Source organism: Nerophis ophidion, linkage group LG26 (genome assembly GCF_033978795.1).
Source record: "Nerophis ophidion isolate RoL-2023_Sa linkage group LG26, RoL_Noph_v1.0, whole genome shotgun sequence".
NCBI lineage: Eukaryota > Metazoa > Chordata > Actinopteri > Syngnathiformes > Syngnathidae > Nerophis > Nerophis ophidion.
Genome location: NC_084636.1, coordinates 1,512,574 through 1,524,927, shown reverse-complemented (window position 1 = coordinate 1,524,927; position 12,354 = coordinate 1,512,574). Strand labels below are relative to the sequence as shown.

General features: G+C 40.4%; 1 protein-coding gene across 2 annotated transcripts in view; it reads left to right on the top strand.

Moving 5' to 3' along the window:
• The first annotated feature begins 609 nt into the window (after positions 1-609).
• The window catches only part of trappc8 (trafficking protein particle complex subunit 8), a 39,527-nt gene continuing 27,782 nt past the window's right edge, over positions 610-12,354 (top strand). Inside the window, exons 1-6 of one of the 2 annotated variants that reach the window (XM_061888235.1) lie at positions 610-946; positions 6,682-6,891; positions 7,126-7,209; positions 9,868-9,957; positions 12,019-12,193; positions 12,266-12,354. The exon at positions 12,266-12,354 is cut by the window's right edge and continues 65 nt beyond it. In XM_061888235.1, the coding sequence (XP_061744219.1) occupies positions 790-946; positions 6,682-6,891; positions 7,126-7,209; positions 9,868-9,957; positions 12,019-12,193; positions 12,266-12,354 (805 nt within the window). In that variant the 5' untranslated portion in view covers positions 610-789. The remainder of the gene's footprint in view (positions 947-6,681; positions 6,892-7,125; positions 7,210-9,867; positions 9,958-12,018; positions 12,194-12,265) is intronic. The other variant, XM_061888236.1, reaches the window with a different exon arrangement.

Sequence of the window (12,354 nt, the reverse complement as noted above, 5' to 3'; positions counted from 1 at the left end):
CAGTCCATAGTGGATCTAACATAATAGTGTGAGAGTCCAGTCCATAGTGGATCTAACATAATAGTGAGAGTCCAGTCCATAGTGGATCTAACATAATAGTGTGAGAGTCCAGTCCATAGTGGATTTAACATAATAGTGAGAGTCCAGTCCATAGTGGATTTGACATAATAGTGAGAGTCCAGTCCATAGTGGATCTAACATAATAGTGTGAGAGTCCAGTCCATAGTGGATCTAACATAATAGTGAGAGTCCAGTCCATAGTGGATCTAACATAATAGTGAGAGTCCAGTCCATTATGGGAATTCATAAACTGAAGCACAGATGAGTGGTCCACCCTGGGTTCTGACTTTGGATTGGACATCTGTGGTCATCTAATCTGTGCTCCTCATCTAGCAGAAAAGAGAGGCGGCAGATCAACTGGTCTAAAAGTGGAGTCTATTTAAAGACTAGAGAACACAAAATAGTTTTAATATGGGACTTAAGTGACCAAAGTAGACCATCAGTATTCAAAGATAATTACAGAAAATGAGTAAATACGAAAGTGATTGCTTTAATTGTCAAAAATGTTCATCTTCGCTGTGGGGAAGTGTAGTGACGCAGGCGTCACGTGACCAGTCAGCTACACCGGAAGTGAGCCGCCTAGCCAACATGTCCGCCGTCCACCGCACTCAGCTGCTCTTCTTGTCCGCGACGTAACTGCTGCTGCTCACCCTCACTCACCCTCACTCACCCTCACTCACCCTCTCACTCACCCTCACCCAGCCGGCACCTGTAGTGTGTGTGTGGGACATGGCCCAGGCTGCAGAGTCGGTGCAGGATCTGCTCCAGGACTCCTTCGTGCCGGCGGTGGGTGTCCTGTGCAGCGGGCCGGCGGAGGCAGTCTCCCGCAGGAACAACCTGACTTTCACGCAACTGCTGCGTCCTTTCTGCCGCAGCACTTCCGAAGGTGAGAGACACTCTGTTGCGGCGTCTGGAGGCCGGGCTGCGGCACCTGGTGCTTAGCATGCTAACTCTGCCCTTAGCTTTGTTGCTTAGCATGCTAACATGAGCTTGATACTTACAAACCTTCTTTTCAAACCCCGTTTCCATATGAGTTGGGAAATTGTGTTAGATGTAAATATAAACAGAATACAATCATTTGCAAATAATTTTCAAGCCATATTCAGTTGAATATGCTACAAAGACAACATATTTGATGTCCAAACTCATAAACTTTATTTTTTTTGCAAATAATAATTAACTTAGAATTTCATGGCTGCAACACGTGCCAAAGTAGTTGGGAAAGGGCATGTTCACCACTGTGTTACATCACCTTTTCTTTTAACAACACTCAATAAATGTTTGGGAACTGAGGAAACTAATTGTTCAATCAATCAATCAATGATTATTTATATAGCTGTAAATCTCTAGTGTCTCAAAGGACTGCACAAATCACAACTACATCCTCGGTAGAGCCCACACAAGGGCAAGGAAAACTCACCCCAGTGGGACGTCGGTGACAGTGACAATGATGACTATGAGAAACCTTGGAGAGGACCGCATATGTCGGAACCCCCCCCCCCCCTTAGGGGACCGAAAGGAATGGATGTGAAGTGAAGTGAATTATATTTATATAGCGCTTTTTCTCTAGTGACTCAAAGCGCTTTACATAGTGAAACCCAATATCTAAGTTACATTTAAACCAGTGTGGGTGGCACTGGGAGCAGGTCAGTAAAGTTTCTTGCCCAAGGACACAACGACAGTGACTAGGTTGGCAGAAGTGGGAATCGAACCTGCAACCCTCAAGTTGCTGGCACGGCCACTCTACCAATCGAGCTAAACCGTGCAGCAGGTCCAACATGATACTGTGAAAGTTCAATCCATAGTGGATCCAACACAGCCGTGAGAGTCCAGTCCCAAGTGGAGCCAACAGGAAACCATCCCAAGCGGGGATTCTGGACGAGCGGTCATCCCGACTCTGGACAGCCAGTACTTCATCCATGGCCACTGGACTGGACCCCGTCCACAAGGGAGAGTGGGACAGAGGAGAAAAAGAAGAGAAACGGCAGATCAACTGGTCTAAAAAGGGGTCTATTTAAAGGCTAGAGTATACAAATGAGTTTTAAGGTGAGACTTAAATGCTCCTACTGAGGTAGCATCTCGAACTGTTACCGGGAGGGCATTCCAGAGTACTGGAGCCCGAACGGAAAACGCTCTATAGCCCGCAGACTTTTTTTGGGCTTTGGGAATCACTAATAAGCCGGAGTCTTTTGAAGGCAGATTTCTTGCCGGGACATATGGTACAATACAATCGGCAAGATAGGATGGAGCTAGACCGTGTAGTATTTTATACGTAAGTAGTAAAACCTTAAAGTCACATCTTAAGTGCACAGGAAGCCAGTGCAGGTGAGCCAGTATAGGTATATATGTATGTATATATGTATATAAAGGTATATACAGTATAGGTATATATGTATGTATATATGTATATAAAGGTATATACAGTATAGGTATATATGTATGTATATATGTATATAAAGGTATATACAGTATAGGTATATATGTATGTATATATGTATATAAAGGTATATACAGTATAGGTATATATGTATGTATATATGTATATAAAGGTATATACAGTATAGGTATATATGTATGTATATATGTATATAAAGGTATATACAGTATAGGTATATATGTATGTATATATGTATATAAAGGTGTATATACAGTATAGGTATATATGTATATAAGGGTATATACAGTATAGGTATATATGTATGTATATATGTATATAAAGGTATATACAGTATAGGTATATATGTATGTATATATGTATATAAAGGTATATACAGTATAGGTATATATGTATGTATATATGTATATAAAGGTATATACAGTATAGGTATATATGTATGTATATATGTATATAAAGGTATATACAGTATAGGTATATATGTATGTATGTATGTATATAAAGGTATATACAGTATAGGTATATATGTATGTATATATGTATATAAAGGTATATACAGTATAGGTATATATGTATGTATGTATGTATATAAAGGTATATACAGTATAGGTATATATGTATGTATGTATGTATATAAAGGTATATACAGTATAGGTATATATGTATGTATGTATGTATATAAAGGTATATACAGTACAGCCGTAATGTGATCAAACTTTCTTGTTCTTGTCAAAAGTTTAGCAGCCGCATTTTGTACCAACTGTAATCTTTTAATGCTAGACATGGGGAGACCCGAAAATAATACGTTACAGTAGTCGAGGCGAGACGTAACAAACGCATGGATAATGATCTCAGCGTCTTTAGTGGACAGAATGGAGCGAATTTTAGCGATATTACGGAGATGAAAGAAGGCCGTTTTAGTAACGCTTTTAATGTGTGCCTCAAAGGAGAGAGTTGGGTCGAAGATAATACCCAGATTCTTTACCGTGTCGCCTTGTTTTATTATTTGGTTGTCAAATGTTAGAGTTGTATTATTAAATAGAGGTTGGTGTCTAGCAGGACCGATAATCAGCATTTCCGTTTTTTTGGTGTAGAGTTGCAAAAAGCTAGCGGACATCCATTGTTTAATTTCATTAAGACACGCCTCCAGCTGACTACAATCCGGCGTGTTGGTCAGCTTTAGGGGCATGTAGAGTTGGGTGTCATCAGCATAACAGTGAAAGCTAACACCGTATTTGCGTATGATGTCACCTAGCGGCAGCATGTAGATGCTGAAGAGTGCAGGGCCAAGGACCGAACCCTGGGGAACTCCACACGTTACCTAAACATAGTCCGAGGTCACATTTGTTGAAGCTTTGCAAGGTGGAATTCTTTCCCATTCTTGTTTTATGTAGAGCTTCAGTCGTTCAACAGTCCGGGGTCTCCGCTGTCCTATTTTACGCTTCATAATGCACCACACATTTTCCATGGGAGACAGGTCTGGACTGCAGGCGGGCCAGGAAAGTACCCGCACTCTTTTACGACGAAGCAATGCTATTGTAACACTTGTCTTGCTGAAACAAGCAGGGGCGTCCATGATAACGTTGCTTGGATGACAACATATGTTGCTCCAAAACCTGTATGTACCTTTCAGCATTAATGGTGCCTTCACAGATGTGTAAGTTACCCATGCCTTGGGCACTAATACACCCCCATACCATCACACATGTGTAAGTTACCCATGTCTTGTTCACTAATACACCCCCATACCATCACACATGTGTAAGTTACCCATGTCTTGTTCACTAATACACCCCCATACCATCACAGATGTGTAAGTTACCCATGCCTTGGGCACTAATACACCCCCATACCATCACACATGCTGGCTTTTACACTTGGCGCCTATAACAATCCGGGTGGTTATTTTCCTCTTTGTTCCGGAGGACACCACGTCCTCTGTTTTCAAATATAATTTGAAATGTGGACTCGTCAGACCACAAAACACTTTTCCACTTTGCATCAGTCCATCTTAGGTTAGCTCGGGCCCAGAGAAGCCGGCGGCGTTTCAGGATGTTGTTGATAAATGTCTTTCACTTTGCATAGTAGAGTTTTAACTTGCACTTACAGATGTAGCGACCAACTGTAGTTACTGACAGTGGTTTTATGAAGTGTTCCTGAGCCCATATGGTGATTTCCTTTACACACTGATGTCGGTTTTTGATGCAGGACCGCCTAAGGGATCAAAAGTCCGTAATATCATCGCTTACGTGCAGCGATTTCTCCAGATTCTCTGAACTTTTTGATGATTTTACGGACCGTAGATGGTAAAATCCCTAAATTCCTTGCAATAGCTCGTTGAGAAATGTTGTTCTAAAACTGTTTGACAATTTGCTTACAAAGTGGTGACCTTTGCCCCATCCTTGTTTGTGAATTACTTAGCATTTTTTGGGAAGCTGCTTTTATAGCCAATTTGGGCACTCACCTGTTCCCAATTAGCCTGCACACCTGTGGGATGTTCCAAATAAGTGTTTGATGAGCATTCCTCAAATTTATCCGTATTTATTGCCACCTTTCCCAACTTCTTTGCCACGTGTTGCTGGCATCAAATTGTAAAGTTAATGATTATTTGCAAAAAAAAACTTTTTTTTTATGAGTTTGAACATCAAATCTGTTGTCTTTGTAGCATATTCAACTGAATATGGGTTGAAAAGGATTTGCAAATCATTGTATTCTGTTTATATTTACATCTAACACAATTTCCCAACTCATATGGAAACGGGGTTTGTAGTTTGGAGACGCCAATTTTCTGGGAATTTTGGGCGTGGCCTGAATACTTTCTCGTAATGTTCTGAGTGGTTGAAATGTTATTTGTAGAATATGCTGCGTACCAATAAAAAAACAAAACAAATAGTTTCTGCGTTACACGTCAGACGCTTGATTGATTGAAGCGTGTATTAGTAGATTGCACAGTACAGTACATATTCCGTACAATTGAGCACTAAATGGTAACACCCCAATAAGTTTTTCATCTTATTGAAGTCGGGGTCCACACCCCAACAAGTCATCATGTAATATGTGCAAAACAACATTGTACTTGTACTTGTATAGTGCTTTTCTACCTTCAAGGTACTCAAAGCGCTTTGACACTACTTCCACATTTACACATTCACACACTGATGGAGGGAGCTGCCATGCAAGGCGCTAACAAGCACCCATCAGGAGCAAGGGTGAAGTGTCTTGCTCAGGACACAACGGACGTGACGAGGTTTGTACTAAGTGGGGATTGAACCAGGGACCCTCGGGTTGCGCACGGTGACTCTCCCACTGCGCCAGTTGTCAAAATGCAGTTAGTTACTATTGTAAATCCCACATTCTTTATTTTCATGTACATTCTGGGTGTCTCATTCAGTAACAAAACTTAAACTTTCATTCCGTTTTTTTAAGGTGGTCAGTCATAACGTTTCTAGCATTCAGACATTATTGTAAGGTTTTGTATTGGTGTTCCTAAAAACAAATTTTTTTCTCTAAATTTGGCACCCCCGAGTCAAAATAATTGCCCAGGCCTGGTCTAGGGTACACTTATAAATGATGACGAATTATACCTATCTGCAATTAATCGTGATAAATTTTGAGTTAACTATGAAGAAACTGCTATTAATTTAAGTTAGTTTTAGATTAGTTTAAGTTTATTTCGTTGCAATTTACTTAAAATAGCTTTTGACAATGCGCGGATTTAAATATGTATAACTAATCGCTGAATAGTTGTCTTTTAAAATAACCCGAGTTTCTGGCGCCCCACTGTGGAGTAAATGTGAACTGACACTCACATTACAAGCAAAAGAAATATGTTTAGAAATACAAATGATCTTTCTTTCTGTGGCTTTTTTCTGACGTAGCATTTTCGAAGCTTGGCATTGAGCGTATGTGAAGTGAAGTGAATTATATTTATATAGCGCTTTTCTCAAGTGACTCAAAGCGCTTTACATAGTGACACCCAATATCTAAGTTACATTTAAACCAGTGTGGGTGGCACTGGGAGCAGGTGGGTAAAGTGTCTTGCCCAAGGACACAACGGCAGTAACTAGGATGGCACAAGCGGGAATCGAACCTGCAACCCTCAAGTTGCTGGCACGGCCACTCTACCAACCGAGCTATGTCGCCCCGTTCTATGTCAACATAGAATGCATATGAATTTTGAGTTGTTTTTAATGGAATGATCATCTGGTGTGTGATTCTTCCCCCAGGCCACATCCGGGACCCCAACAACCAGCTGCAAGTGGTGAAAAACCTGCGCATCTGTGTCAACAACGTGGTGACCAGCACCAGCACGCCGTCCGGCAACCTCAGCCCCGCCCGGCGGCGCCGGCTCAATGAGGTGGTGTTATCCTGCCAGCCACAGGAGGGCGCTGTGTCCTCCTCCGTCACAGCGGGGGACTATGACCTCAGCTTCAACGGTAAGACCGCACCCGTGTTACTGGGGGGCCTCGTAAGCATTTCAAGTGGATCAGGCCCTCAGACAGGTTGAAGTAGTCCCTTGACTACAGGAGTGATATGAGTGGACTGACCCATGCTGATGAATGAATGAGTGAGTGAATGGAGGACTGCTCCTGCTGCTTGATGGAGGTGTCATGCATGGAAGGGGATGTTGCAATGCTAACATCATCTGGCTCTCTGCTTCCACCTGTCAGATCACTCTCTTAGAGCTAGCGCCCCCTGGTACAGTGTCTGGAGAGACACTCTAGAAGAGGTCTGCACCTCCAAGCACTTCACAGGTACCGCCCGTCGCCAGCTGGCCACACGTAGACCTGTTCCCTGGCTTCCTCTGGGTGGTGGAACCTTGCTAACTTTCCCTTTTCCCCTCCCGTCGTCACTTCACTGTGCAGTGGTGTCCAAAGTCTTTTACAAATACTCTTTAAAAAGAAAACATGAGATGTAACAAGAAAATGTTGCAATGTTTGCTCTAATAAGACAAAGCTGCCATGCAGGCTGTTTTCTTCTTTAAAGCTCTTATTGCTCCAAAACAATGAGGAAAAAACAATCTTATTATGAATTACTCACCTAATGAATTACTTCACATCAAAAATTCCTTTTAAAATTATTTTTTGGGGAAAATATTGCAAATTGGATGTGTTTTTTGGTTGACAAAAAGGGCACGAAACAAACAAAAAACATAATAAATAATACAAATTAGTAATCAACGTATAAATCTTAAATTACACCTTTTTTAAACACTTTATATTTTTTGGATCCCCTATCATTTTTGTGGTATTTTTTCATTTAAAAAATAATGATCTAAAACTAATGTTACAATTTATAGATATTTTTAAAGCTTCAACTACTTGAATATATTATTAAATATTTCACTTAGATTTTTTTTATGGGGATATATTGCACATTTTGCATTTAACAAAGGGATTAATAGCATTCAATAAAAAAAACATTTTTATGACTGAACCCTTTCGTGTCCTCCGGACCAAACTTGAGGGGAGCCCTGAAAGTTTTTTATTTATGTATATATATATATATATATATGTATATATATATATATATATATATATTAGGGCTGGGCAATATGACTTTTTTTTACTATCTTGATATTTTTAGGCCATATCATGATACACAATATATATCTCGATATTTTGCCTTGGCCTTGAATGAACACTTGATTAGGGCTGGGCGATATGGCCTTTTTTTAATATCTCGATATTTTTAGGCCATATCGCGATAGACGATATATATTACGATATTTTGCCTTGGCCTTGAATGAACACTTGATGCATATAATCACAGCAGTATGATGATTCTATGTGTCTACACTCAAACATTCTTCTTCATACTGCATTAATGTATGCTTATTTAAAACTTTCATGTAGAGAAGGAAATCCCAACTAAGTTCATTGACCAAAAGTGTGTTTATTAAAGTTATTAAGCAGTGGCACAAACATTCATGTCATTTCCAAAACAGAAAGTGCAAGATTGTCAGAGACATTTTTAGTGTCAAATAAAAATGAGCTGCATAATAAGAAATCTGAGGCTGAGTTGACTTGAAACTGTTTAATGTTGCACTTTTTATATGTAGAAGAAAAGTTTTGTCATTTTATTTCATCCGAGCAACAACTTGAGGCAGTTTAATGTGGATTAACGTGGACCCCGACTTAAACAAGTTGAAAAACTTATTGGGGTGTTACCATTTAGTGGTCAATTGTACAGAACATGTACTGTACTGTGCAATCTACTAATACAAGTATCAATCAATCAACAAAAGCACTTTATATGTAGAAAAGTTTTGTTAAGAAACCATTCTGAGCCTTATCTTTAGTTTTTATTCGATATATGTTGACCACATTAACCCTGGCAATGGACCCTGTGTGTATATAGATAGATAGATAGATAGATAGATAGTACTTTATTGATTCCTTCAGGAGAGTTCCTTCAGGAAAATTAAAAGGAACTCTCCTGAAGGAATCAATAAAGTACTATCTATCTAGATAGTACTTTATAGATAGATAAAGTTATGTATGTTATGCCATTGTTTACAAATTTGGTAAATAAATAACCCCAAAAAATTATATTTTGTTGTTTTCTTACTGTACCGAAAATGAACCGAACTGTGACCTCTAAACCGAGGTACGTACCGAACTCCTACGATAGTCATTTTCTATATCGCTCAGAGACAACCCCGTGATGTATCCATATATCGCCCAGCCTTAATATATATATATATATATATATATATATATATATATATATATATGTATGTTGTATTGGTTTTGAAAATAAAAAATATCAAAATGGCCCCCGCATGTTTTTATTATTTAGCGTGCGGCCCTCCGTGGAAAATGTTTGGACACCCCTGCTGTAGAGCCTTCTGCACTTTTAGATCCCACGTAGAACTCCAAGTGGGATCCCTCTCAATTCCATGAAGTTGTTGCGTCTTTGAGTGTTTTGTGAGTGAAGCACGTGGACTGCACCATCACCATCACATCACCATCACACAACACTTTGTTTTTCTCCTCACTCTCTTTACGCCTTAATAATCCTCCCGCAACATTATCTTCTCCTCAGATAATTTTCCCTCAGGATTGTCTTCTCCAAGACACTTTTCTTCCCTCTTCTGTCAGAGCTCTGTTCAAAAATTGTGTTTTGCTCTCCCAAGAGCCAAGGTCGGCTTCTCTAAAGTCACTTTGTTTGAAATCATCTTCTATTATGTTCCGGTTCCGAGAACTGCCAAGATCCCTTTCTCCATGTTGGAATTCTACCCAGGTTCTCCAAGACTTGTCAGAGCGGGTGTGCACCACCACGTGAGGTGGGGTTTTGTGGTGACTAACTTCCTACTTCACGCAGCAACCAGGAGCGGATGTCACTCCAAACGACTTTGCCAGAATGTAAGGTTAATGACTAAATGATGTTTGATTATTGTGTCTGCCTAGCGACCACACCCTGGTTTGAGGCTTACAGGGAGAACTTCCTCCAGTCCATGCCGGCTTCCGACCACGAGTTCCTCAACCACTACCTCGCCTGTATCCTTGTGATCTAAGCCACTGTTTTCCAACCTTTTTTGAGCCAAGGCACTTTTTTTTTAATTGAAAAAATACAGAGGCCCATTACCAGCAGAAATAAGTAAAAAATGAAACTCAAAAGCCGATACTGACAGTAAAAAGTTGTTCTGGCAATCGTTTGATATGAATTTGAAGCATAACCACACATGCATCACCATAGCTCTCGTCTCAAAGGTCTTGTCACGACTTTTCACATCATCCTGCCACTTATTTACAGTTTTTGGGTGTTTTCCTGTGTGTAGTGTTTTACTTCTTGTCTTTTGGTGGCTTTTCCTGTTTTGTTGGTATTTTTCCTGTTGCAGTTTCATTTCCTTCCTGAGCGCTATTCCCCGCACCGGCTTTGTTTTAGCAATCAAGAATATTTCAGTAGTTTTTATCCTTCTTTGTGGGGACATTGTTGATAGTCGTGTCATGTTCGGATGTACTTTGTGGACGCCGTCTTTGCTCTGCAGTAAGTCTTTGCTGTTGTCCAGGATTCTGTTTTTGTTTTCTTTGTAGCCAGTTCAGTTTTAGTTTAGTTTTGCATAGGCTTCCCTAAGCTTTTGATTGATTGATTGATACTTTTATTAGTAGATTACACAGTACAGTACATATTCCCTACAATTGACCACTAAATGGTAACACCCCAATAAGTTTTCAACTTGTTTAAGTCGGGGTCCACGTTAATCAATTGATGGTACAAATATATACTATCAGCATAATACAGTCATCACACAAGTTAATCATCATAGTATATACATTGAATTATTGACATTATTTACAATCTGGGGGGTGGGATGAGGAGCTTTGGTTGATATCAGTACTTCAGTCATCAACAATTGCATCAACAGAGAAATGTGGACATCGAAACAGTGTAGGTCTTATTTAGTAGGATATGTACAGCCAGCAGAGAACATAGTGAGTTCACATAGCATAAGAACAAGTATATGCATTAGAAGAACATTTGAGTTGTTTATAATCCGGGGAGATGGGATGTGAATGGAGGAGGGTATTAGTAAAGTGTTGAAGTTGCCTTGAGGTGTTGTTTTAGAGCGGTTTTAAAGGAATATAGAGATATAGCTTCAATGCCTTTTCTTAGCGGGACTCGCCTTCTGTTTAATTTTGGCTTAAGCATTAGATACCTTTTGACCTGCATGCTGCCTCCCGCTGATCACGACAAAGCAATTAGCTACCTGCTGCCCCCTACTGATATGGAAGAGTATTACACGGTTACTCTGCCAACCTCCACACAGTACAGACAATCAACAACGGCTCATTATTTGCGGATTATAATTACCGGTTTGCAAAAAAATATTTTTAACCCATTTAGGTAAAACAACAATCTCCCACGGCACACCAGTTGAAAAACAATGATCTAAGCCAGGGGTCGGAAACTTTTTGTCTGAGAGAGCCATAAAAGCCAAATATTTTAAAATGTATTTCTGTGAGAGCCAAATAATACATTTTTAACAATGAATACAACTAAATGCGTGCATTTTTAAGTAAGACCAACATTTTTAGAGTATAATAAGTCTCTTATTCTTTTTAATAACATTGTCATTCTGAAGCTAATCAAGAATAAATAAAAAACTTCTTGCTCTTAATGCGACTTGTTGAACAGGTGGGGTAGAAAACTGATGGATGGATCAAAATGCATTAGTGTTTTATATTTTGAACGCTATTTTTAACACAATGATTACCAGCGGTATTATTAATTACTTATCGTGTTAAGCAATGTCAGCTAAGGTTTATCTGGGATCTGAACTGAGGATGTTGTTGAGGCTTGTGCAGCCCTTTGAGACACTTGTGATTTAGGGCTGTATAAATAAACATTGATTGATTGATCGATTGATTGATTATCTGAGAGCCAGATGCACTCGTCAGAAGAGCCACATCTGGCTCGAGAGCCATAGGTTCCCTACCCCTGGTCTAAGCCAATCTGCTTCAGTCGCTGTTTTGATTCCCCAAAGTGCGTCCCTGTCTACACGTGCTTGAGAACATTGAACAGGCGCCGTTGTTTCCTTGACAACCGCGTCCCGCCAGGCCTTCTGGTGGTGTCATCGAGTGAGGCCGTCCCCGTGGAGCAGTTCCTCAAGCTGTCCCAGGAGCAGCACCGCATCCAGCACAGCGGCGAGTACACCAAGCCCAAGTGGTTCATCCCCAACACGCTGAAATACTACGTGCTCCTGCACGACGTCAGCGAAGGAGACGAACAAAAGTACGGCCGCGGTCACGTCGCATCATTTTCTCGTAGAAAAGCCCAACCTCTGTGTCCCCGCTCTCTCCGCAGGGCGGACTCCGTGTATGAGGACATGAAGCAGCGGTATGGACCTCAGGGCTGCTACCTGCTGAAGATGAACTCTCGCACACTCCCCGCTG